The sequence below is a fragment of the Micromesistius poutassou genome, assembly GCF_964030765.1.
Source record: "Micromesistius poutassou genome assembly, chromosome: 1".
NCBI lineage: Eukaryota > Metazoa > Chordata > Actinopteri > Gadiformes > Gadidae > Micromesistius > Micromesistius poutassou.
The window spans coordinates 10,004,323-10,032,022 of record NC_140271.1 but is presented as its reverse complement, the minus strand read 5'-3'; the positions used below and the strand labels follow the sequence as shown (position 1 = coordinate 10,032,022).

At 44.1% G+C, this 27,700-nt stretch overlaps 2 protein-coding genes across 2 annotated transcripts in view; both read left to right on the top strand.

Moving 5' to 3' along the window:
• The first annotated feature begins 19,621 nt into the window (after positions 1–19,621).
• trpm4a (transient receptor potential cation channel, subfamily M, member 4a) overlaps positions 19,622–27,700 on the top strand; it is a 33,225-nt gene continuing 25,146 nt past the window's right edge. The window contains exons 1-3 of the mRNA XM_084488156.1: positions 19,622–19,825; positions 21,393–21,451; positions 22,387–22,564. Coding sequence (XP_084344282.1) covers positions 19,757–19,825; positions 21,393–21,451; positions 22,387–22,564 — 306 coding nt within the window. The 5' untranslated portion in view covers positions 19,622–19,756. The remainder of the gene's footprint in view (positions 19,826–21,392; positions 21,452–22,386; positions 22,565–27,700) is intronic.
• efcab11 (EF-hand calcium binding domain 11) lies at positions 25,926–27,324 on the top strand. The gene is made up of 2 exons (XM_084488157.1): positions 25,926–26,029; positions 26,743–27,324. Exons 1-2 carry the CDS (start codon positions 25,948–25,950, stop codon positions 27,240–27,242), a joined length of 582 nt encoding a protein of 193 aa, XP_084344283.1. The 5' UTR covers positions 25,926–25,947; the 3' UTR covers positions 27,243–27,324.

Below are 27,700 nucleotides of genomic sequence, written 5' to 3'. Positions count from 1 at the left end.
TTATATACATACACTGTGGTGGGTCTGGATAATGGAACACATGTCCCTGTGCATCTGTTGAAATACCTAATAACACACTTTTTCATCAAAACAAATATAAAAAAAAAACAGTTACACAATGTCATAGGTCTAATATAACTGAAATAGAGAAGGTATTAGGAGATACTCACTGCTGATCAGCATGTTGTAGTGGGCTGTGTTTGTCTCAGTACGACTGGCGAAAATAAAAAGAGCTGCAGAGGTGGTCGTCTTCTCTTGGGTATGGACAGGGAATCAGTTGCCTAACAAATCCTGATCTAGGGGTTTGTTTTTTTATAACCCCACACCCAGTCGACACCCCTCAACGTATCAGATTCATTGATCACCACCCACCCCCTGGACATATGCAAATCCTTCACCCCTAGGCCTACGCCCAACCTTGATCATCTCACAACCCCTGATCATCCATCGGTATCTGGTAAAATCGCTGACCCACAATAAAACATTATACAAACTCTGGATGGTCCACTTTACCCCCTCCTCTTCCCCATCCGAGAAAACAGACACACGGCCTTGCACCCTTCACTTAATGAACTTCCTCTACTATCTGCGGGAAAGCAACTCCGAATTAACAAAACACATAACCCCCCTTCCTCATAACTCCTATCTGGACACCTGCAAATCCTTCACACACACACACACACACACACACACACACACACACACACACACACACACACACACACACACACACACACACACACACACACACACACACACACACACACACACACACACAGTCCTACACCCAGCCATCAGGTCTGTCAGGGCACTGCCGGGTCATAGACAGCAGACCACCCAATAAAACATTATACAAACTCTGGATGGTCCACTTTACCCCCTCCTCTTCCCCATCCGAGAAAACAGACACACGGCCTTGCACCCTTCACTTAATGAACTTCCTCTACTATCTGCGGGAAAGCAACTCAGAATTAACAAAACACATAACCCCCCTTCCTCATAACTCCTATCTGGACATATACAAATCCTTCACACCCACAGCGCGTCCGCATATTATATATGTAAATATTAAATGCATGGTCAAAGGATAATGAGTGGAAAGTTGCTATCATTTAGCAACACAGCAACGAGCGCTGGAGCTAGTCTATGAACAGCAGCGCATACATTAGTTATCCCACGTTTTGATGGTAGTGTTTATTTCGAAGCTTTTACCCAGCGTGCAAAATACCCGTCAATATTCGGGGTAATGCAATCCAAGACAAACAGTCTATAGCCTACATGACAACACACACACACGCCCCCACTTAACAATTTTGATAAACCGATATGCTATAGTATTCGTAAAGCAAACACTGACATAGGAGGCTGCATTGACTAAAGTTGTTTCGATGTACGTTGTTTTAAGGAGAGACCAAGATGTACATTACAATGCAAACACGACAATAATTGGTATCAATCTGGCGCATTTTAGAAGAGCAATCAACAGCCCACAACGAGCCAAACAGCACCACGGCGGGGTGCTCTCTCTCGCTCTCGCACACACACACACACACACACACACACACACACACACACACACACACACACACACACACACACCCTGGCCTTGCACCCTGCACTTAACAAATATCCTCTAATGTCTGTGGGAAAGCTGCTCAGAATTAACAAACACATAACTAACCCTTCTTCTTGACACCTATCTGGACACACACACACACACACACACACACACACACACACACACACACACACACACACACACACACACACACACACACACACACACACACACACACACACACACACACACACACACAGTCCCACACCCAGCCCGCAGATCTGCCTGGCCCAGTCAGGTTGCTGGTAACAGAACCCCCAATAAACATTATACGACCTCCGGCACTCTAAACCCATTAGCACTCCCTACTCCACCACAAGCACTTGCTCAGACATCACCCCCCAGAAACTGTGGCACCCGGGGAAAAACGAGCTCACAGCCATACGCACACTTCCGGTCTGAGACATGAATATTAATATCTGGACAGGAAGTAGGAGAGCTCCGTGATCGTTATAGGGGGGTTATATTATTAACTACTGGTGTCAAGCACAAAGTGTGCGAAGGCAACTTATTGAAATCCTAGTTTGTTTTGTTATCTCACACGTCATTATTCTATTCTGTTCCGTGCCAATTCCGGCAGGTCCAATGAGTTCAAAAAGTTTACAATGCTTGGAGATTCTGCACTATCCTTCTGCACATCCTGCTGTTTTTTTATCCTCCAAGCTAATAATTTTTTGGCTCTTGGCCCATTGTCATAGTATCTTTGTTTAGTAAATTTAAGTTTCATCTCTTCTTGACTGTCATATAGACTATTTAAATTATGTTTAGTCACTTTTATCTGATCTAATACTTGGGGGTCATTAAGTTCCATATGTTTGATTTCTAAGTTTTTTAGCTGTAGTAGTTAGGGTTAGTCATTCAGTTGTTTCTGCTTTTCTTTTCTTTTAGTAGAAGATAACATTGAGTTTTCCCCTAATTACAGCTTTGGCAGTATCCCATATGTTACTTGGAGATACTTTGTCATTGTGTTCTAAATAATCTTTAAATTATTTTTCTATATATTTTTTACATGATGGGTCATTTAGTAAGCTAGTGTTAAGCCTCCATGTTGTATTTTTAACTTCAGTATCCAGGTGTAAAGATAGATATATGCCTGCGTGGTCAGATATGTCTTTAACACCTATATCACAATTTATGATTCTATGCCTGTCAAAGTTGAACATGAAAAAGTAGTCAATTCGTGAATGTACGCTGTGAGGGTGGGAGAAAAAAGTAAATTGTCTTTCTGTCGGGTGAGTTTGCCTCCAGATATCCATCAAACCCGCTTCATGAAGAAGCTTTTTGACTAACTGTCTCAGGATTCGTTCTTTTTGTTAAGTTAGAGGAGTCAAGGGAGGGTTGTAGCTGTACATTCCAGTCCCCACCACAAATGAGCACACCTGAGGTCTCCTCAGCAATTATTTAAAATATTTCCTTAATAAATATCTTATTGTTGCCTGGGGGTCTATAAACGTTTAACAGTGTCAAAGGTTTCTGGTCAATATGTCCTTTTACTAAGGTATATCGTCCCTCTGTATCCGATAACTGCTTGGAGAATTGGAATGTTACCTTATTTGAAATTAATATTGCTACCCCTCTCGCTTGCTTACCTCCAAAAGATGAGTAATAAGTATGTTTAGAGCCAAAGTGTTTTAACTTTTCATGTTCCTCATCACAAAGGTGAGTCTCTTGCCAAAAAAATATTTGTTGTTTCTCTCTCTTCATTTTAGTTAGTAGTTTGTTCCTTTTGATGGGGTTTAGCAGTCCATTAACATTCAGAGTGATAACTTTGATTTACTCCTGGTTTAACATCCTATCCCATTAGTCTAATACTGTCACGCCTTGACTCAGGGACAGGGACTCAGAAGCAAACTCAGGAGACGGCAGTATGTTTTAACCAAAAACGCTTTACTAGAAAAATGTAACAAAAGACGCTCTCATGGAGGATACAAAACTATAACAAAAAGTGCTCACTAAGGAGTTTACAAAACACAAATAAATGCAGAAAGTATCAAAAAACTGGCAAACACTGACGGTTGACAATACCCATGGGACGCAAGACGAACTGACATTAGACAAAGGGAAACAAGGACTATTTATACATGAGGGAGGGGAAACACAGGTGAGACGAATCAGGGACCGGGGAGGCAATCACAGTGGAGGAAGTCAAGTGCCTGAAACGAGAGGGAAAAGGGAACTACAAAATAAAACAGGAAGTGAACGACAAGACTAGACATGAGTGATTTTAACTTGACATGAAAGTGCTCAACAGAATAAACAAACTTTGCGTGACATGACAGTACCCCCCTTTCTAAGGACGGCCAAGGCACCTGAGGATATTGCCTGTCAAAGTCCTCTATTAAGGACCGATCCACCACAAAACTGGATGGGATCCAAGACCTCTCCTCTGGGCCATAACCCTCACAATCCACCAGGAACTGCTTCCCTCGTCCTCTCTTACGGACAGCCAAAAGCCTTTTGACAGTGTATGTTGGGCCACAATCCGGGGGGGTGGTGGGGGCTTGGAGGCGTGAACCAAGGTGCTCTCGGTGAGTGGTTTGACCTTGCTGACATGGAATGTGGGAGGTACTTTCAGAGATCTGGGGAGTTTTAATCTCACAGACACAGGATTAACCACATTGGACACTGGGAATGGACCAATAAACTTGGGAGCTAGCTTACGTGACATGACATGGAGAGGTAAGTCCTTGGTGGCCAGCCAGACTTTCTGACCAGGCCTGAAGCATGGAGCAGGATGACGTTGCCGATCTGCAACACTCTTCATCCTTGTGGCGCTACGGAGCAGGACCCTGCGAGCCGCAGCCCAGACGCGGTGGCAGCGACAGACCATGGCATGGGCAGAGGGGACCGTGATCTCACTCTCTGTCTCTTGAAATAATGGAGGCTGATATCCATATGCACACTGAAAAGGTGAGAGACTTGTAGCAGAGTTAGGAAGTGTGTTGTGGGCATATTCCACCCATGTGAGGTGCTTACTCCAGGAGGCCTGGTTCTGGGAGACTAAGCAGCGGAGGCAGGTCTCCAGCTCCTGGTTAAGCCTCTCAGTCTGACCATTAGACTGAGGATGATAACCGGAAGTGAGACTGACGGTGGCACCTAGGAGATGGCAGAACTCCTTCCAAAACTTGGAAATAAACTGCGGTCCACGATCCGAGACAATGTCTCTGGGGAATCCATGGAGCCTGAAAACATGGTTCATCATAACGTCTGCTGTTTCTTTGGCTGAGGGGAGCTTGGGTAGAGCAATGAAGTGAGCCATTTTAGAAAACCTGTCTACCACCGTCAGCACAGTGGTGTTATCTTCCGAGTAGGGGAGACCGGTGATGAAGTCCATGGAGATATCTGACCAGGGGCGGTGTGGGACAGGGAGAGGCTGAAGCAGTCCCATCGGTGCTCTGGAAGAGAATTTGTTTTGTGCACAGATCGGACAAGCTACCACGTACTCCTTGACTGCTCTTTCCATGGCCGGCCACCAGAACCTCTGCTTAATGAAAAACACAGTTCTTCTTACCCCTGGATGACAGATGAGCACTGATGTGTGAGCCCAGTGGATAACCTGTGGATGGAGGGACACTGGGACAAACAACCGGTTTTGTGGGCAACCACTAGGTGCCGGGCTCACCCCGTTAGCACTCTTCACCTCTGATTCTATTTGCCATGTAACCCCTCCTACCACACAGTTAAGTGGTAGGATATGTTCAGGTTCCTTGGCAGCAGGCTCAGGGTCATACAGACGGAACAGGGCATCAGGCATGGAATTTTGAGACCCAGGTCTGTAAGAAAGTGAGAAGTTAAACCGATTGAAAAAGAGGGACCACCTGGCCTGGCGAGAGTTAAGTCTCTTGGCATTCTTTAAGTACTCAAGGTTTTTATGGTCCGTCCTGACTGCTAAAAGTTCCTTGTTGCCTATGTCGTAGTTCTTCTCAGCTGGAGTCAATTTACGTGAGAAGAAGGCACAAGGGTGGAGTTTGTTGTCCTTGGCCGACTTCTGTGAGAGAATGGCTCCAATGCCGACATTTGAGGCATCCACCTCCACCACAAACTGCCGTTGCGGGTCCGGAACCGTGAGTATGGGAGCCACGGTGAACTTTTCCTTCAGCTGTTGGAAGGCTCACTCCGCCTTAGGATTCCACCCAAACTGAACCTTGGAAGAGGTGAGAGCATGCAAAGGGGACGCAATGGCACCGAAATTTCTCACAAACCTCCGGTAAAAGTTAGCGAACCCTAAGAACTGTTGCAGCTTTTTGCAGCTGGTTGGAGTAGGCCAATTGACCACAGCATTGACCTTGCTAGGGTCCATCTGGACCTTGTTCTCTGAGATGATGAACCCTAGGAATGTGGTAGTGTTAACATGAAATTCGCACTTCTCAGCTTTCACAAACAATTGATTTTCCAAAAGCTTCTGGAGGACCTGTCAGACGTGCTGGACATGAGTCTTTTCATCAGGGGAGAATATTAAAATGTCATCCAGATATACAAACACAAATCTGTTTAAATAATCTCTAAGCACATCATTTACAAAAGCTTGGAAAACACCAGGTGCATTAGTTAAGCCGAAAGGCATCACAAGATACTCTATGAGGTGTGTTAAAACCTGTTTTCCATTCGTCCCCCTCCCTGATTCGAACCAAATGGTAAGCATTACGGAGATCTAGCTTAGTGAATATTCTGGCGTCCTGTAAAAGTTCAAAAGCAGAGGAGATGAGTGGGAGGGAGTACCTGTTTTTAACAGTGATTTCATTCAATGGAGCATAGTCAATACAGGACCTGAGAGACCCATCTTTCTTCCCTACAAAGAAGAATCCGGCTCCCGCCGGTCAATCCAGCCTTCAACGAGGAGTTGATGTAATCAGTCATGGCCTCCTTCTCAGGACCTGAGAGAGAGTACAGTCTGCCCTTGGGGATGGGAGCCCTAGGGAACAAGTCTATGGCACAGATTAATCCCCCCAGATTACTGGTCCAGAGAGTGTCTAATGTTTTGGCTAAGTGTCATGGTCCGCCCCTGGTTTTCCCATTCACCTGCCTGCCCTGTAATGGTCCGCCCTGTCGGTCTGTCTGTTCCCCCCTTTCCCTACTCCCTATCTGCCCTCCGTTGCCAACCTCTGCCTGCTGACCACCCTCTGCCTGCCGATCCTGTACCTGAATAAATCATTGACACTGTCCAACACTTGTCGTCAGTCTGTGCACTTGGGTTCTGCCAAACGCCCACGTTACAGCACAATCTGGCCAAGAATGGACCCAGCTCAGACGAACGACCGCATCTCCCGAGTGGAGACTGAGTACCGGCGTCACCGCTCCAGCGGCGACCGAGGCTCCGGTTCCTCTACCCCATGAGCCTAGTGTAGGAGTTCCTGAACGCTACGATGGCGACCCTACCACCTGCAACGCCTACCTGTGCAATTGTGCAATTATCTTCTCTCTTCAGCCACTCGCTTTCTCCTCCTCCGAAGAAGAGTGGCTTACGCCGTGAATCATCTCTCTGGAAGGGCGCGTCTTTGGGGCACCGCTGAATGGCAGAGAGGGACCTCTGCCTGCCAGTCCTTCCACTCCTTTGCCGAAGAGCTCAGGAGAGTCTTCGGGACCGGTCCTCTGGGAGCTGAAGCCGGTCGAGAATTGTTAGCCCTGTCCCAGGGAAGTCGATCAGTCTCGGACTATGCCATCGATTTCCGCACCAGGGTTCCCTTGTGTGATTGGAACCCGGCCGCCCTCCACGATGTCTTCCTACAAGGGCTGGCTGCGTACATCAAGGATGAGCTCGTTGCCTACGACCCGCCATCATCATTGGAAGCCCTGATCGAGCTCGCTACCCGCCTCGACCTCCAAATCCAGGCTCGCAGGAGGGAGAGGCGTTCTGAGGCTCCGCCACGCAGTCCTTTCGCCCTTGGCCCCCAGCAAACACCGCCTCCCTTCCACTGACCCCAACCGCTCCCCTGAGAATGGGGAATCTGGAGCCAATGCAGCTGGGCCGCACCTGTCTTTCCCCGGAGGAGAGGGAGAGAAGACGGAGGCAGAACCTCTGTCTGTACTGCGGCCGGCCTGGACACTTCATCATCTGGATGATATCCTGATTTTCTCCCGCAATCTCGTGGAACACGTCACCCACGTCCGCTCGGTTCTCCGCCGCCTCCTGGACAACTCCCTGTTCGTCAAAACGGAGAAGTGCGAGTTCCATGCTCCCTCCGTCTCCTTCCTAGGTTACATTATCGCAAAGGACAGCCTACAGATGGATCCAGCCAAGGTCTCTGCTGTGACCTCCTGGGCTACCCCGGAGACACGCAAGCAGCTGCAGCGTTTCCTGGGGTTCGCCAACTTCTATCGGCGGTTCATCCAAGGTTTCAGCTCCATCGCCTCCCCCCTCTCGGCCCTCACCTCACCCAAGGTCCATTTCCGTTTGTCTGACGATGCACAAAGGTCCTTCGACACCCTCAAGACCCGCTTCACCACCGCCCCCATCCTCCAGATCCCCGAACCCGAGCGTCAGTTCATTGTAGAGGTGGACGCATCTGGTGTGGGAGTAGGGGCGATCCTCTCCCAGCGTTCATCCTCCGACAAGAGGATCCACCCCTGTGCCTTTTTCTCTCGCCGCCTAACCCCCTCAGAGAGAAATTATGATATAGGCAACAGGGAGCTTCTGGCGGTGAAGCTGGCCTTGGAGGAGTGGTGGCACTGGCTAGAGGGAACCAGGGTTCCGTTCTTAGTTTGGACCGATCACAGAAACCTTGAGTATATCCGAACCGCCAAGAGACTAAACTCCAGACAGGCTCGCTGGTCATTGTTTTTTGATCGATTTAACTTTTCCTTGTCCTATCGTCCTGGCTCTCGTAATACTAAACCTGATGCTCTATCCCGACAGTTCCCCGGGTACCCCAATGAGATGGCTGAACCCTGAACCCTCCACCTGCCTTGTCGCTTCTGTCACCTGGGAGATAGAGGAGAGGGTGCAGGCTGCCTCTCTCAATCAGCCTGCCCCCCTGACCGCCTGTGTCCAAGGGCCACACAGTCATCCTCACCCTGGTAGATCGGTTTAGTAAGTTGGCCCATTTCATCCCCCTTACTAAACTCCCCACTGCCAGAGAGACTGCGGATCTGCTCCTCCACCATGTCTTCCGCCTCCATTGGTTACCCACCGATGTCATCTCTCAATTTGGAGTGAATGAGCTCTTGTTGCTGCAAAGTTTCAAGAAGCACGCTCTTTGCGTGCTTCTTGAAACATTTTTCAACTCCACACCGATCTCACTCAGCTTCTGGTTCACTTCTTTAAAGTTACCCAGCTCTTCCTTCATGTCTCGCTTAATTGTCTCACGGAAACCGTTCAGTTCCCTCTTCATTTCGGCGTGTCCTGCCTTTATATCAGTGTGGATTGCCCTGATGCTAGCCTGCAGAGCGTTCATGTCCGCATGCTCGTTAGCCTCGTCTGTGTCGACTTCTACATCAGGTTCTCCAGTCGCCATTTCCTCGTTTTTCGTTCTGTTTTTAGTTGTTATGTCTTTAGCCTTCCTTAGTTTATATTTCCCCATGAGATTTGTGGTAAAATAAGCGTGAATAATTCTCAAAAAATGGGGAAATTCATGGACCAATCTGGGGGCTCACAAATTACTCGCATCGCCGCCATAACTGGAAGTCTCCAAAATGCTTTTCAAAGTCATTAGCATCTGCCACGCAGGCTCATCTTCAGGTAATTTCAAACCTATCATCAGAGGCAGCAGACGTAGTAGGCACCAATTCTCATGAGCATTGCCTCCCACCGATTTACAGCTTGAAAAGTTGCCGGGAACAAGATGAGGGCGATTTGTCTTATCACTCCACTTGTAAGGGAACTGATGGATGACATCATTTAGTTCAATGAGAGAAAAATACTTCTTCTTGATGAGGACATCAAAAGACAATGCTAATTCCAATGGAATGATGCCTTCAAGAAGGTCATGTAAAACATCTGGAGGGTACCCAGATGTAACATGAAAGTGCTCAAGCTTTTCAGACAGTGCACATTGGTTTTTCACACCATAGCACAGGGAATTTTTCAGACTCAACAAAGCAGTCTGAACATGTACTGCATGTTGCTCCTCAGTTCTCTGTTGAAAAAAAAGAGACCTGGAACAAATAAGCCATCTCTTTCTAAAGTCCTCAGATCCGTTAGCAATGGCTCTAACACTTTCTGGTACCCAAATGTCTTGGTGTCCACTGCCTTACACAAAACCGCTAAATTAATGGATGTTAATGCTGATTGAGAGTGTGCTGGAATGTTTCCCAAGGTCCAATACACAGCTGTGACTTTGTGTTTTTTCCTTGAAGTTCCCAAAGGATTGCACACCTCAAAGTCATCAATGTACAGGATAAGACCAAGTCTGTCCTCTTCAGAGATTTTAACCATTGTTTTTTTAATGTAAGTACAGTAAAGCTTAATTAGCTTTACTAGCAGTTTAGCTATCTTAACATGTATCACACATTTAAGCTAGCACATGTGCTTAGCTATCTTAACATGTATCACACATTTAAGCTAGCACACATGTAATCACACATAGCTGCACATACTATGCTCCATTTCACAGAAAATGTGCTCAGCTATCTTAACATGTATCACACATTTAAGATAGCACACATGTAATCACGCATAGCTGCACTTAATATGCTCCATTTCACAAAAAATTACTCACCTTGCTCCAAACTTAATGACGGTGGATTCAAATGGTGTCTCGTTCCGTTGTTGAGTTTGAAATTCGGCGGCCCCGCCTCCACAATTCTCTCCTGTCTTGCGATTGGTTGTCAGATTGAACCAATCAAAAACGTTTCTGCCCTCAGGACAACATTGAGTTAACAAAATTCCCACAAGCGAGATGCTTGCAAACATGAATAATTGTGTACACATACAGATATGAGAATGACAAATTAAAAACAGGTTAATGACGGGTGCTGCGTCCCGCTCATTGCGCAATACTGTCAGCTCTGCGCGCTCGTTGCGCTCTCGTTCCACAGTGGGCAACGGGCTTCAGATCACCCGAGCATCACACCAAACGTAGACAAAACCTTAGAAACTGAATAGGCTTGAATGAAGCACTAATTGGTACAGATAAAAACTGGTTATTATTCCATTTAAGTAAACCGTACTAAACTGATCAGAAACAACATTTCTTGAGCAACATTACATGACAAAAATGACACTTAATTTGGTAGAAACTGAATAGGCTCCAATGAATGGAATTGATTCATTTTAGGCGGGCCTACTAAAGCAGTCCCAGTCTGCATTGTTAAGGCGCGTGTGCCTTGAATTAAGTGGCTCTGGTTCAGATATTATCTTTATAACATCAGTGTGGTAATAAAATGTAACATCTGCAGGATGGGGCCAAGTGAAAGCATTCTTTGAGCCAAACTGCTGCATGCAGCTGACCTCTAGCTCCTCATCAAACACCTGAAGAACCTGCCCCACAAATGGCTGTTCCTCATACCTTACTAAGACAAATTTTCCAGTAAGATCCTGTTGAACATTTACACTTGCCTCAGCACTGCTCGTTCGAAAGCTTATCATGGTGGTTGTTGGGAAAAACAGTCTGCCTAGTTACTTGACCAGAAAAAATGAGACGGAGAGGTAATAAAGTCTATCAGCACGAGGGCCTCGGATTTATTGAGTAAAGTGGAAAAGGTAATACTGATTCATAAAGCGTGAGAGATCGAATATTCTACGTCCCCTAACAGCGCTGAGGTCGTCCGGAGCTTCGCCTCCGAAGAGGTTCTGCCTCGGACGAGCTCCCGTGATTTGGTGCATGAGAAACTTATAGTATCTTTCATGGCCAGGTGTGTGTGCTAGACTTTGTGTGTGTTATCGAGGGTTCTCTTGTCCCTGAGCCTCCGAGTTGTTTTGTCTTTCTGTGTGATATGTGTGGCCTCGCCATCTAGCTGAGGCAGCCTGATATCTCGCTTGGCCGGGTGTATGGGGAACCACGTGGGAGAAACGCTACTCATGCTTCGGACATGAGTATGCCATACACACCCCTCCTAGGGGGTGGCATCCACCCCAGCCTTACATTGCATACATCCCTTTGCCCAATGACACGGAGTGTCCTCCGTAGACTGATGGGGAGAGGGCTCGAGGGTCATCTTCACCCTCTTGAATGTGTGGTATGTTGTGTTTATTAGATTTGGGCCCAGGGTTGACTATATTCATAATGTAATGTCCGTTTAGGTTATTTTTGCCCATCATGGTTTTGTAGCATTGGCAGATGTCAGGCCTGCTACAGAAACAGGACAGCTCTCGATGCAGAATTGTCCCTGGTTCAGTTGACAGGATCTGGTGTATGCCCATAGTTCCCTTTACCAGGGGCACAACTTCAGGGACAGACTCACCATACTTCCTGATGTCCTCCTCACACATCCAGAAAAACGTAACTTTACTCGATTCCTGTCTCTCCTTCAAAAATCGGTAGAACTCCTCTGGGGTTTGAATGTCTACTCCCATGTTGACAGAAGAGTCAGCTATCCTTTTAACAGTACCCCCAACCCCATCTGGTTCACCTTTCCCGTGAGACTTCTCAGAGAAGTTCCAAGTGACCTGCTTGAATCCTGAAAGGAACAGGATGGTGCTCAGCAGATAAAAGTTATTTTTATTATGGTACTGGGTGACCGGTCCGTCACTCATCACATGGAGAGTAGTAGGATGTGGGTTCCGATTGTCCATAACATCTTTAATCACAGGCTCAAGGTGGGCCCACACAGCTCTCTCATCATGCCGGAGGGACCCAGAGATAGTGGCAAAGGATTGCACTCCATCTGAGGAGTAGGTAACACAGGAGTGTACAGTGGCCTGCCTTCTGTTTCCTCCAAAGTGGAAAGCCTGCACTTCCCTGTTGAGTTTGCAGCCGAAATGTTCTGCAAAATCAAAATCAACTATCTCATCATCTCTAAGGCTGTCTTTTAATGCCCTGCACTCTTTGGCCTGGTGGAGCCAATGGTGCTTTGCAAGGCCATCAAGCTTTCGGTTGAAAAGCTCCAACATTTCAGATGATGTACCATTTTGGGTCTCCTTTACAAAGTTCATGAATGTCCTTTGCTCCTCTGTGACCGGTTTTCTCACCCACTGAGACCACACCACCATCTCCTCTGTCTGGGGTTGTGAAACGTCAACCTCAGTATAGCAGCATTTTGCACCGATTCTGTACATACAGGCCTTGTTGTCTGGATTGTATACAATTGCAGACAACAGCTCAGAAACGCTGGAAGTTTTCAGAATACCTTTCTGCTGCAGTTTTTCAGACAAGAGTTTCACATTTTCATGGTCCATGCAGGCACATGTGTTCCTGTCAGATGCTTTTGGCTGAGTCACGTAGAAAGGACAATATCTCACAAATTGTAAGAGAGCATGCGGGACCTCTCCATTTCTGAATTATATGAGATATGGAGTTCCGTTAGGGGTTTAACAAGAACACGCATCTGCTGTTTGTTTTTGTTCTTTGTCACTGTATCTTTTTTCCCTAGCAGCAAGCGACTGTTCTCATCATGACAGAGGAACTCCACAACTGTTTCTTTCCTTTCTAGAGACAGTTTTTTTGCACCTGATGGGCAAAACAACCTAATGAGCACAGCACATGATATGAACACGCCACAAGACATATACATAACATAGCTAACCCTTGTTTGAACCAACACATGAATAACCAGCCATCCTCCAGGTCAAGGCCCGAACCGGAGGCCGGATGACACGATGAGCACAGCACATGATGTGTATATCAAGAAACACACCACAAGACATATACATTACATAGTTAACCCTTGTTTGAACCAACACATGAATAACTAGCCATCCTCCAGGTCAAGGCCCGAACCGGAGGCCGGATGCCACAACATGAAGAGATGTTAGAAACTCAGACAATGCACCACACATTCACAAAGCCAAGAGCCAGTCTGCTGATAATATAGTGCCCATAACTCCGGGTCAAGATACCCCTCGGGAACCCCTCGCACCTCGTTAGAGGCACAGAAGACACTCATGAATTATATCAGTGCCCAGAGGCTCAAGGTCAAGATGAGCACTCAGAGACACACACAAACACCTACCCTAAGCACACACACCTCGTTAGGAGGAAAACACAGCATAAAACCATACCACACAGATCATCTCACACTCTTCTGAAGCAGAACTTCCACGGAGGCGAAGCTCCAGACGACCTCAGTGCTGATAGGGACTTAGAAATATTCGATCATTCACGCTTTACAAACCTGTATCACTTTTACCACTTTACTTAATAAATCCGAGGCCCTCGTGCTGACAGACTTTATTACCTCTCCGTCGCATTTTCTCTGGTCAAGTAACTAGACAGACTGATTTTTCCCAACACACCCCTTTTTCCTTGAGTTGTAGATTTAACTTTTTTCTGACTCCTGTTCTTTCTTAATCTTTCTAGGCGTTTTCGAAATTTTTCTGTTTCTTGTCTGGCAGCCTCCATTTTCCTTTTCATCCTTTTCATATCACGGCGCAACTTTGCTCTCTCTCTTTTCCATCTGAAGCTGTTTGCTCTCAATGGTGTGGAAGATGCTATTTGTTGCTGATCATCTAACCTGTTCTCTGCATGAATGTTAGGGGGGTCAGGCTGAAGTTGTGCTATTGGTGATAGATCCAGTGACTCAGGTGCTACAGCAATTGGAGTTGTATCCAGTGACTCAGGTGTCAAATAAAAATGTCAAGATTTCCTCCATAGCCCTTTTCCTTTCCCTGTTCTTTCTTTGATCTTCCTTCCACTGTTTCCTCACTTTATCCTGTTCTGCTCTGGACAGCTGGCTGATTGGGGGCTTCACACATTTTCCCTCTCTCTTCCTCGTTTGATAACTATAAAAACAAACTAAGGTTAACTGAAATGTTCTAATTTTAAGCCTGACTAACTGCTGTACAAAATAACAACTACACAAAAACTGTGGCTTATCTACATGTATTACCTTTCTTTCCTTTTTGCAAGATATCTTTCTCTTGCAGCTGGATCATTTTTAATGTGCTGCCTGTAGCGTGCTGATTTTTCTTTGCTTGACAGTGGCATCTAAAATCATTGAAAAGGATATTTCAAAAGTGTAATAATATAAATATATTTAATGTATATAGTTAGGGTTAGACATGTTAAACTGTATAAGTCTAACTATGAAGAAAAAGCTAGCTATTTTTATCAATATTTGAGAGAGATTTACAAACCTTTCACTCATCTGTAAAGGTCACTTGGGGTCCTTTTGATGATGCAATATCCTGTTTACTCATCTCTCTCTTCAATTCAAAATAAAAGTTGCATGAATGCGGTTGCGCTGCCCTGACATTTCAGATATGCACATTTCCGGACAAAGTTGTTTTCAATATTCCAAACAACTGAAGAACAATGTAACTAGTAAACTTTGATTATTTGAAAGGTTTTCAATATAAAATGATGCCACCATATTAATATAATATTAATTAATTTTTAAAATGACATATTTAATACATTTCACATAGTGTAAACTTGCTCGGACGGTTGCACCACCTGACATTTTGAGGGTTTGAGATGGCAAAACAAAATATATGTAATTTTTATGATAAACTGGAAATATGTTCAAATTAAACAGGTTTTATAGAATAAAATTATGCTTATTATAAATCATTAAAAATGATTTTAAACCAAAGTAGTGCACTCGGACACAAAAATCTGCATGTCACGTCATTGACCCATATATATATATATATATATAAATATATACATAGCCAATATATATATATATATATATATTGGCTATGTATATATTTATATATAGCCAAATATAATATATATTAATTGTTTCTTCAACGTATTAAAATAGCTAAATTTACTGCCCCTGTTTCTGCTTCTCTATCATATTTAGTGTGTGATTTGCAAAATACCCATAGCCTACATCACATATCATAGGGTGACCAGACGTCCCCGTTTTTGGCTGCCTGTCCCTGGCTAAATACAGAAAAAACTACCTGTCTGCGTTTAGTTTTTGAAGACACATTAGGTTTTTCAATCAGATTGCTAGTTGGACTGGAAATCTTTATATGACATATCATATCAGAATATTCTATTACTGTTGAGCCCACCCCGAAATATTAAAACACGCCGAACCATGTATCCTGTATCATAGCTACATGTATGACCTTTTCAGCAAAACAACCCGCGTGAAAATCGGTTTGGTATTCAGCGAGGTATGATGAATTAAAAGTGCTGACAATATTGCACCAGCCAAACGGATCACACTGAGTGGAGCGGTCGACCGGTCCAAGATGGCGGCCCTACGGCTTGTCAGCGCCAGTTGACAGTAGCGGTCGATGCGGCGTCTACTCTTTATAATGTCTATGGGTTTAGCTATGTAGTATACACATATGATATGACCAATAGGGCTATCTTCTAGGGTTGACATTCACTATGTTCACTATCACTATTTTGATGCTCCATGAGATATCTTCATAGACTTTCACGTCCACGTCACGCCTTTTAAAGAGTGATAGTGGGCCAACATTTGAATTATGTACAATGAGATACAGTTGAACCAACTATTGAACCTATCAAAACTTGAAAAAAAATACAAATTATTAAATACAAAATATTTCCTTATAGATGAAGACCCTCCACTCCAGCACTCCAGAACCTTCGACCGACCGACCGACCCGTCCCCAACGCTGAACCACGACTGACCATAGTCCTGTACGAGTCCGACGGCGGGGCGCCCGGGATGAAGGGTGTGCTTAAATCATACGCCAGCCTACCCCTAGCAAAAGTGAGCTTCAACCCAGGGTAATGGTGCCTTCTATTTGTCTCGTAATCGCGACTTGCAGCTCGGGTGTGACGTCACATCCGTCTCGAGTGACCCCGGGTTTTTCGTTCTATTTGGCACACAACAAGACGAGTCGGAGCTCTGCTTTCTGCTCAAGAATCGGCATTGTTGTCATAGCAACATGGAGCGTCTCTAGCCAATTTCAGCGGCACAAGCTACAAAATAGGTGGTATTTAACACATAATAAGACTGTAACGACATGCCTATAGGTAACAGTATACAGTGCTATGTGTACGACTTCTTCATTTGGTTACAACAAAAACACAAGTGCTTAAAATAGTAGAAAACCACAATGTTTTTACATGTGATGCTCGGAGTAGCCATCTTTGTTACTGAACTCGGGGTCCTCTGAGTTCAGACGAGTTGACGAGTCGTTTTTACGACCTCGGGGCGTGCTATTTGCAACTTCCGGTTCGTAACTCGGAAATCCGACTCGCAGATCGAGTCGGGTGGACAAATAGAAGGCACCATAACCCAGCCTTCCGAGGCTCCTCCAGCGACCCTGTAGGACCAGGGGAGATGTGGTATACAGGGTATACCGTCCATTTCCCCCAGATGGTGCCAGAGCCCATATTTTCAGCCCATTGGCGCTGTCGCCAATCAGCGGGATGCAAAGTACCTGAGCAGCAGGTGGAGAAGCCATGCTTAAATAGCCAGCTTCAAGGATATATCAAGTCTCTCTTGGTTCACGGGTGGAGAGACCGGTCCTCGAGGGGGACAGACCGAGGAATACCCAGAGAGGAATACCCAGAGAGGAATACCCAGAGGGACGTGATTCCGGCCAGAGGGACACGTCCGGATATTCCTCCCAGGCTTTTCGTTCTGTTTAATAGTAGTCTTTTTGTTTGATTAACGTTATTAACGTGACTTTTTGGCTTAAGCAAGCAGAAACTTGTGCTGATTGGGGAGAGACGGGTCACCGAGCCGGGTGGCCACAGTGTGAAATGTTTATGTCAACCGGGTTCCCCAAATAAAGATACGCCAATGAGACGGAGACGAAGACAAACGAAAAGGAAATCTACAAAAACAACCCAAACAGAGAAGCAGTGGCGAGAGCTAGGGACAGGAGTATGAAACGAACGCTTTGCCCAATATAAAGGCCAACTTGTAAGCCTACCTTCAGTCCCTCACGGTCGTACTATTTGTGGGAGATAATGATGAAATATATATTATTAGTATATATATTAGCTTCAGTAAACCTTCTAAAATTCTGCAACTCACAGTGGATTCAACAAAGAAATTGTCGATTGTATCGGTCAAATCTGATGACTTAATCACAAACTTTTTTTTTTTAAATAGTAGGCTACTAAGTCTAAAAACAATTATTTTCTTTCATACTTTGATTGTTCTGTGAAATAGTCTGCTGGAAATGATGGACTCAGATCTATCCAGTACCAAGTTCTACCCAATATTAACCATGTGGTGAAATGGAAATTCTTCTAAATGTATTGACAACGCAACTCAGAATAAAGGGCAAAGAAATAGCATGATAAATGTGGTCTCTGTGCAGAGAGGACACACAACACGACAAGCACAAAAAGGTTGAAGCGCTGTAATGAGCCCTGAACAGGGGGCAGACTGCAGTGTTGAAGCAGGGGGGATGCCACTACTCCTTTCAGTCTCAGTTCCCCTCATGGGCGATAATCACAGTATAAACAGTGAAATGGTGACTATAGATAATAACCAAGGGATCACAGTGTCATAGTGAACAACATGTCTTATGGAAATTTCCATTAAAAGCTCTATCCAGTATTAAGCTATATGCAGTCATGTATCCAGTTCAAAGATATATCTAGTACTAACTGTATCCAGCACTCTATATATATATATATATATATATATATATATTCAGTACTAAGATCAATCCATAACAGAGTTGTATTAAGCTCTATACAGTACTGAGCTCTATTCAGTACTGAGCTCTATCCAGTTGTAAGGTATATCTAGTACTAAGATCTACCCAATACCATACCTACCCCCCCATACACACACACACACACACACACACAAAATACTTGACCGTATTTGATAGTAAAGCTCAGTAACCTTACTCTGTAAAGCTCTGTCTTAGTATTGTGTCTGCTTGACCCTTGACCCCTTTACAAGCCACCAGGAAATGGACATCCGGAGTTATGGGACTAACTGGGCCATATCTTTGTTTATACCGGCGATTTTCAGGCCCAGAGGAAAGGTTACTATACACACATGACTTGGGGAACAATATCAGTGTCCAAAAACACAGCCCTTTGTGTAGCAGACATTAGAACTATATGATGATCCATTGTATTTTCACTTATTTACTCGCAAGTAGTTGTACAGCTTTAGGCTCACTATAGTATGCAGAATGTTTGTTTTTCTGGTGTTGATTGGTCAGGTGGATTTATCCCTTATAAAGATGAATATTAACTACAAACAAATGTTCATTGTGCTCAAATGGGTCCGGGAGCTATTCTGATGCCATGGGAGTAGGGTTAGGGTTGTGTTTATCAAACATTGATGCCATCATTTAGCCCAAAACAGGACCTATGGCAGATGAGAAAGCTGTTTTGTTTGTCCAACCACTTCCTGGGGTTCAGGAAATTACAAAATGACTATCTTGAGGGCAGACTACACCAGTTCTGTGTCCACACATAAGCAGGAAACAGTGTCTTATGGGAACCACTGAAAATATAACATACAAAGGGTTGTAACGTTTGCACAGTCACACTGCATTAGCTAAGGTTAATTAATGGTTCATTAATGTACTTATTGTATAGTGTTACCAGTGTTTCTAAATAATACTGCTTATGTATAAGCCAAAAATTTGTCATTTAGGCCTGCCAAATTCAGCCAGAAAACCTGTAAGTAATTAAACAACTCAACAATTATTTTTAGAACCAAAAGTTTTAAGTCAAATAGACCTTTGCTATGTTTGCAAATAAGTTATTATGTGCCAAATGGAGGTCTTAACAAAGATCTATCTACTTAAAGGGAATTGTGGAGAATTTTATACACAACAATAATAATACTCCCAAGGGTTCAAACAAGATGAATTAACATGACCCTGTTGACAGAGCTATAAGGTCTTAGTACAATGCTGTGCAAATCCTTTATGATTAGAAGTTGTTGGCTGATGTTGGCTCCATGACAGTTTGGGACAGCTGTTGGTATAATTCTCATTTACTTTTGATGGGCGGGGCGAAGTAAAGAAAGAAGGAAGGTTTCCCCGGAGGAGCCTGTCTCTGGAGCGGGACGAGGCGTCTCGCGCACAGTTCACACGGACAGCGGGCAACTTCAATGCCGAACATGGACGCCTAAAACCGGCAGGGATAGTCGAGGAAGCGCTTGCGAAGAAGTACGTTCGCCATGGAGAAGTCCAAGAAAGACAATGAAGTTGCGGCTAACGCGGAAACCAAAACAACTGAAAAAGCACAGGTATGTTTGTCTTTTATGGTCAGTTTTTTAAAACTATTATATATATATTTAAAAAACAAAAACAAGATAGGCCTGCTCTGATCGTACTAATCGTTCTGTCATGAATGACATGTCAGCCGTTGCGTTATTGTTACATTATCCAGCGGGAGAGAAAGGTGTGGATGGTTCAACATATGGTTGATGGCCAGGGGTTTTAGACACAGGTAACGAGACGAGTCGCCGTTTCGATGCAGCAAGCCCATCCACACAGATGTGACCGCTGTCAGGGGCGTGTCGCCGAAACCCGATCGCATCTCGCTCTTTGCGTGCGAATTTCGATCCCTTTCACTTTGTTCAGCCTTTCTGACAAACGGGTCAGTCTTTTGTTGCTGTAGGACTATAACCTATAACTCCAGATATGCAGTTCCCCACGGAGTCCAGATATTAGGCCTATTTGTTTAATCCCTAAGACCCCAATGTTTATGAACTTCGTGGGCCTATGCCATATTTAGTTAATCAACGAATATGTATAGTTCTCAGCCAAACAAGTTCGATATATTCAACGCCATTTGATTTACGTAAATTGCACGCTGTGCTTGTTATTGCCATTATTTTAGGATTTTCCTTTCTGATCTTATTGTAACTTATAACTATTTGTGGCTGTAATCTCATTGGTACTTTCAATAGTAGTTAGAAAGTTTCGTGCATAGGAATGAGGTCAGTCTAAAAAAACGGTGACGTCAAAGTAGACCTAGTGGTTAGGCCTGACTCGTTATTCAACATCTGCTTTTTGCATGAAGTTCGAGACAGCATACATTCTCAGCCCAAATTCTTGGCGATCGTCGTTCCTTCAAATTACAGAGCAATTTCAGCAGACAATGAGTCGTCAGTTGCCGACAGGTTATTTAAGGATTCATTTAAGCGGTTGGCTCATAACCGTCCCTCCTGTTCATTGATTTTCTCGTTTTGTCGCTCAGTGATCTGTCTGAGTATTTATGCAGTCTTTGTCATGCGGTTGATTAATTCCTCACTGTTGTACAGATTCGCATGCATTTCCTATGGTGCTTGTGTGCGTTCGCTGAAGGTCGTGAAATAGGTGGAATGTGGTCACCTGTGCGTGGGGTTGTTGTGTACAACCCCCCAGGCAAGACGCTGTCCTGCCCCAAGATCTTGGCTAGTCCTGAACTGTTGTTACATTCCTGACATTTCTGCTATGTCCCCCCTCTCTGGCTCTCCTTTCTCACACGTGCCCACACACACACACACACACACACACACACACACACACACACACACACACACACACACACACACACACACACACACACACACACACACACACACACACACACACACACACGGTCCGACCCATAGTCCTGAATCAGCTGATGCTGTCTTTCTTTCTTTATTGACAGCACAGTACCATATACATGTAAACGTGGCACACACACACACACACACACACACACACACACACACACACACACACACACACACACACATGCTTGTATGTACTATCAACTGTACCCATGTTGTTGCCTATACTCCTGACTCTTTTAACTCTTTTAACTTCTCTCTGTGACCCCAGAGCTGGATTCCTAAAATCATCAAGAAGCGCATGTGCAGCACCTTCATAGAGGACAGCAGGTAACTCTCCCCATCCAACTCAGTTCAATTCAAATAGATTTGTATAGCCCCTTAATTAGCCCTTAGGTACACTCTCAAAGGGCTTAACAGGTCATATGTTTATGACAGCCCCCTAATCCTAGGCCCCCAGAGGGCAAGAAAGAGAAACGCCCAAGAAACACCCTTAATTAGCAAGGAAGAAATCTTGAGAAGGTCCGCAGAGTGGGGGATCCCTTCTTCCAGGGATGGTCAGGAGTGCAATGGGTGCCATAAATTACGTATATACATACAAAACATTTTAAATCATTTAGTTTATAAAAGTATTATTATGATGATTGGGTGCTGGCCATTTAACAAGGAGGCATCGAGTCGCAGTCAACGCAACATGCTAAAACAGACGGAATAATGAATTAGAAGGGGGAAAGTGCACACAAAAGATGTAGACAGAGGCTAATTAAGTGACTACACAGACACACATTGATGCAATCAGATACATTCCCATAGTGGGACACAGACACTGACACACTGCCTATTCTCATGGATTGGATCTGTAGTGCCGTGGTTGGGGGGGTCCAGGGTCTCCATCTGGTCTTTTTTTCCTGATACAATTGCTGTATGACTGTAGTGTGTGTGCTTGTGTGTTTGTGAGTGACCTTTCTGGGTGACTCCTTGCATTATTTTCATAGTTAACTGGGAATACACACACACACACACACACACACACACACACACACACACACACACACACACACACACACACACACACACACACACACACACACACAGACTCCAATCTGAACACATCGTAATTGCAATGCTTGACGTCTGTATTTCTGTATTTCACCGTGCAGACCGGTGGTGCTTATCGGCATAACCATGATATTTCTATGAACTCCTTGTCGTGGTTATCATTGCTGATGGGTCCTTGTGTTCCGACCCCCCCCCCCCCCCCCCAGTAACGGAGCGTTGTGCCAGTGTGGCGGGGTGCGGGGGACACACGGCTCCAACGCCACGGGCGACTACTTTGGCGCGGCCATCGTCAGCCAATGGGACAGCGTGCAACACTCCTCGGAGTACCCCACCGATGCCTTTGGAGAGGTGGAGTTCACCGGGGCGGGGCGGCGCCACAGTCACGTGAGTCACCATGAGGGGAGAGGGGGGAGCAACATGCTGATGTTACAATGTGAGGACAAGATGTTGAGCGTTAAGGTCATGTTGTAGGTGAGTGTAGATGAGGCCTGCTCCCGGGCTTTAGTAATTAGTCGGGCCTCATGCAACAACAACAATGTCTTTAATTTAGGAAGTGGAAACTTCATGAATGAAACCTTCAGCAAACGCTACTCAAATCGCATCACAGAACCGAATGATGGTGATCAACATTGAAGGAACACTGTCGCACAATCAGGGTTTGATAGATTCAACCCCTAATGAATAACCCATACAAGTGTGTAGTGTATGTGACCTAAACACATGGCGTTGATCAGTAAGAATCTCCTTTGGGATTCCGACTCTGGAGATCAATTGAAACAGTGCCTGCGCTATGGCAGGAAGCTCTGGCATAGAGTGTAGTGGCAGTGCCTCGGGATACCAGGTGGCATAATCGACATACAACGTTGCAATCGAAATGCCCCGCTCCATGCTGATTTTCTCAAAAGAGGGTCTCTATAAGAGGTAGGGTCGCTGACATTCAGGGCAGGATGCACACCAGCGACACACAACTGACGCAAATGCCCGGCCGGTAGAAGCGGGCCAGGAGTCAGTTACATGTTTTATCGCAGTGTATTGGACCAGCCATCAGGCAATTTAAGGCACAGTTTAAGACACAACTTTTTGGGATGGGCAACTATTAGTGTGTTTTTTAATTCACTCAATATTTACATTACGTTACTCATTAACACAAAGAGGTAATTGGAGTACTTTAACAGGTAAAATTGTAGCACCTTACCCCCCATACTGTTTTTTTTTTATCTAACCCTAACCTTTAGTTTACCTTACTAACCTTTACATTTCCATACCAGACCTGTAGGCCATCTGCAGTTCTCTCCCACAAGTTAACAGTTTCAAATATCTATAAAGTTAAATCTCTTCATATTGCAGGTTGCGTAAAGCTTTGGTGGCCCACAACCCAATCAATATTGATAAAGGTCTTTGTTGACCGTAGCAGGTTCGACTGGTATCTGTGAATAGCAGTGGTTGGTATATGCTACAACTCACTCAACTCACTCTGTTGTTGACTGGACAAAATGGGAGAAGCTTCTATTGTCACAAAACAAAGGTTTCAGGCTTCATCTTACTGCTTGTGTTTCTGATAGCATAGTGAAGGTAATGTGTTTTACCCCTGAGTTGTTTTTTAAATCTTTTTTTTCAACCTGCGGTGGTGGCAGGATGTCATGTTTCCCTTGCCTGTAACGCACCTTTTTCACAGAGCAGATTGCTCTTCTTCGCCACTTTCCAATATGTTGTTACTTGTTGAGAAGACAGTGAGGATTAAACATGTTGATAGCAGAACCTGAAACCTGAAACCTTAAAGCAAGAAGTTGGCAAGGCAGCTTGAGAAATAAGATTTTCAAGCTGGAAACTCACCAAAGTTGATGAGGTGCACTAAGCTAAGATGTGCCCAAGATGACATGGGCCCAACCAAAGCCCAGAGACAAATATTAAACAAGACAGACCTCAGGTGTGCTCTGAGGATAATAACAACACGGTGTATTTGGGCATGTAAGTCAACAAGCAGACTCATTGCCGTTTTAAGTCTCTGGGATCAGTGGTGTGTTTACCCAGCTCTACACATCTCCAACTCTGTTGTTCAGCAAATGCTCTAGCTCACTCTCTCTCGCTCTCTCTCGTTCTCACTCTCTCTCTCTCTCTAGCTCTCACACATGCATGCATGAATCACATGGTCTGCTTGTGAGTTGTCAGAAAGTGGATCCTGCTGAAAGAATCATCTGAATGCCACCTCATGATTCAGATTACATCATAGTCAAACTCACTGTTGAGCCAGCTAGCTGAGAGCAGACGGTTAGGTTTAGTTCTCATCCACTTTGGGTGAGGAAAGAATATTTAGAGAATATTGTTTTTGTTCTTTGACCCTTTCCTAAGGCAGTAGCCCTGGTGTACTGTAGTACTTTACTCCTGTTATTGATTTGCCTTGAACAGTTGCCAGTTGTTATCTGATGCACCTGTCAATCCTCATTTGTAGGCCTGCTTTAACATTAACTTGTAATCATTCCACATTTTTGTGATGAGTCATGTGATTTATTAACGCTTAAAGTACAAATGAGAGTTGTCAGGCATGTGATGATGAATTATTGGGTATGAGAACGCTTGTGAACAAGGTAAATAATTGGGTAATGACTATGGTTACAGAACCCATTTCTGGGCGCCTGTCCCCGGAAATGTGATTTTGAAAACGTTCTACCTTGCTCATGTTTATTTAAGCAATAGAATGTGAAATGTTCTCATTATACCACAGTTAAGGGGCGTTGTCCGTCCCGACGCGCGGTTACGTAAGTATGGCAAAATTAAAGTCATAGACACCCTCAATTTTGAAAAAACGAGAAAGTCGGAAAAGCATTTTTTTAACTAATACAAAAATGTAGTCCCTCTTGGCTGCCTGCAAAGTGTGCGGCGGTTGCTATGCAACATGCTGTAGCGTCCTTCAGAGAGAAGGCTAGGCGCGGAGTGATACGGAATGGGATCTGAGTGGAAACTGAATGGGCATCATAGCTGTGTGTATACACTCATTATAGTTAGGAACCAATCAGATCGCTTGATTTAAGCCACCCGTTTTATAATAATTTTTAGACAGGTATTTGATTATTGTGTCTGTCTGATAGTCTGTGGTGCAACCTCAATACACAGGGGTCTATCTATCGACTTTATACCATTAATGATCATAAACAATTGGCTGTCAAGATAGAAAAGTATCCTATTTGATTGAGCTACTTAATTAGCAAAGCTTAAAATACATCATAGTAAATCATTGGTCAAGTAGGCTACTGCCTAATCCTTAACTGCAGTACTACATTCTCTGTGTTATAGATATAAGATATAAACATAGATGAACAAATAATACAGTACTACATCTACCATGATAAGAACAGACAAACTATGAATACATCCCCCTTTTTATTTCAGAAATAATCACATTATATTATATTTTGTTGCTATATGGAATGGCAAACTACAAATGTCCCTGTTTTAAATTCTGAAATCGGGTCAATCACCGTACTCTACTGGCTAATAATAATGTTAATAATAATAATTATTATTATTAATATAATAATAATTCTTATTATTTTAATTCTTATTTTATTTTAATAATATAATAATAATAATAATGCTATTTTGTATCCTTAAAAAAGAAAAGTAACAATAGTAACGGTTGGTCCAGGAGAACATAATTTTTGTAACCGTTATCACTGAGGTCAAACCTTTGCCGTGCTGTCCGTACTTCACCCTAATTAGACTAGATCCATGTCGTGTTTTCCATGCTCCTCCGTAATAAGAAGAGATCCATGCCGTGTTTTCAAGTCCACCGCAGAGCGCTCTCCAATGCGCTGTGTGGCCGTCAGCCGTTCCGCGATTTGGAGAAACCCAGTAAGTGCTGCTTTTACGTTAATTGCATTTAATGAAATGCTATGATATTTAATAAATATCCTACTTTTAGTTTGAGATGGAGACTCTGTGACTTTTACTAGTCTTCAGTGTTGTTTCGCTGTTCCAGTTTCCAGATTACAGTCAAGAGTTTTCGTTAGCATGTTGTTATTGAGTATTTTGAAGTGGACTAAGTGTCTCTGACTAAGCTACCAAATACATGAATAGATCATTCATTGCTCGAGTAAGTATTGGTAGCAATACCGACTGGTATCAACTGCAAAGTAGTCGGCATCCAGTTTGTCAACAACGTGACCCCTTTGTTAGTGTCGTTTCTATGGAAGTAAATATAGCCTAACATTCAAGGAGGATTATAACAGTATTATTATAACACACAGTTAAATCAGTCCCCTGGGGAAATAAACGTGTTCCATACTATAATACTACTAAATTTAGTGAGAGCCTTGTAGGGCTGATTGAGGTTTAAGATGTTCCTTCTGCTATCAATGCACACCTCTTCATATATGAAAACGTCCTCCTTATTCTAGTGTACATTTTTTGTCTATACGAGACATGAAGCATTTATAGGCCAATGTAACGTTATAGCCTATAACTTTGACTAATCTTTCATGTGTCTCTTGGCTTTCTTGCCAGCTAAAAGTCTCCAACAGCCCATATTTTGTTGTTCTACAACCTCTGTTTTGGATTTTCTGCAGGGATGGCCTCTGCTCTAAACAGACCAGCAAGGAGCGAAGGCAGTGGCGCAGACAGATTCAGGATTGCCAAAGTGTTTGAGCTGTGCGACGAAGACCAGGATGGCCTCTTGAGCAGGGAGGACCTGAAGGTTGCCGTGGTGATGCTGTTTGGGTACAAGCCTTCCAAGTCGGAGACCGACCAGCTCCTGGGAGACCAGCACTTCCACACGCAAGAGAGAGCTCTCACCCTCCAAATGTTTGAGACTCTGATGATGGAGAAGCTGTCGGAGGAAGAGCAGGACTCGTATGTTAGGGCGAGGCAGGTGTTTGGTGCCTTTGACGTGCACCGCCGTGGGTTCCTCAAAGAGGAGGACTTTGAGGCAGCGTTCAGGACAGTGTCTCCTCGTCTGCCCCAGAGGATCGCCTTGGAGGCATTCCGTCACGCAGACCACGACTCGGATGGTCACCTCAGCTTCAAGGACTTTGAGGCCGCGGTCAGCTTGGGTCACACCGACAGCTGACACACACTCGGATTGTAGTACTTTTAAATTTTTCACATCCTGTGTTATTTGCTTTGTTGTGTTCATTATTAAAGTGTTTTGGAATAAATACATTTCTTTTTGTTTATTTCAATGGATGACCTTTTAGACGGAGTGATGAAGACAGGTCTGAAATTGGCTCATTTTGTGTACTCAATCAATTATCACTATCAATTTCACTCTAGTTGAGTAAAAAGCCTATTTATTCAATCTACACATTAATCTTGTACACCAGGGACCAGTCAGCTAGTGGTTCTGCCTTAATTACAACTCTTGAAATGCAAACATCATATCTCAAAATAGTAAAGTACTTTGGTCAATATAAATTAATTTATCCAACTATGATGTTGCCATATTCTGCACATGTTGGCATAATGAGAACAAATATCAATAATAATGAGCACAAATATAATGTATAGGATTTTATGAAAGCTTTGGGA

Excerpts from the sequence above, each read along its gene's own strand:
- efcab11 (XM_084488157.1), top strand. The coding sequence starts at position 25,948 with ATGCCGTGTTTTCAAGTCCACCGCAGAGCGCTCTCCAATGCGCTGTGT. Across the intron at positions 26,030-26,742 it reads CCGCGATTTGGAGAAACCCA|GGATGGCCTCTGCTCTAAAC; the intron begins GTAAGTGCTGCT and ends GATTTTCTGCAG.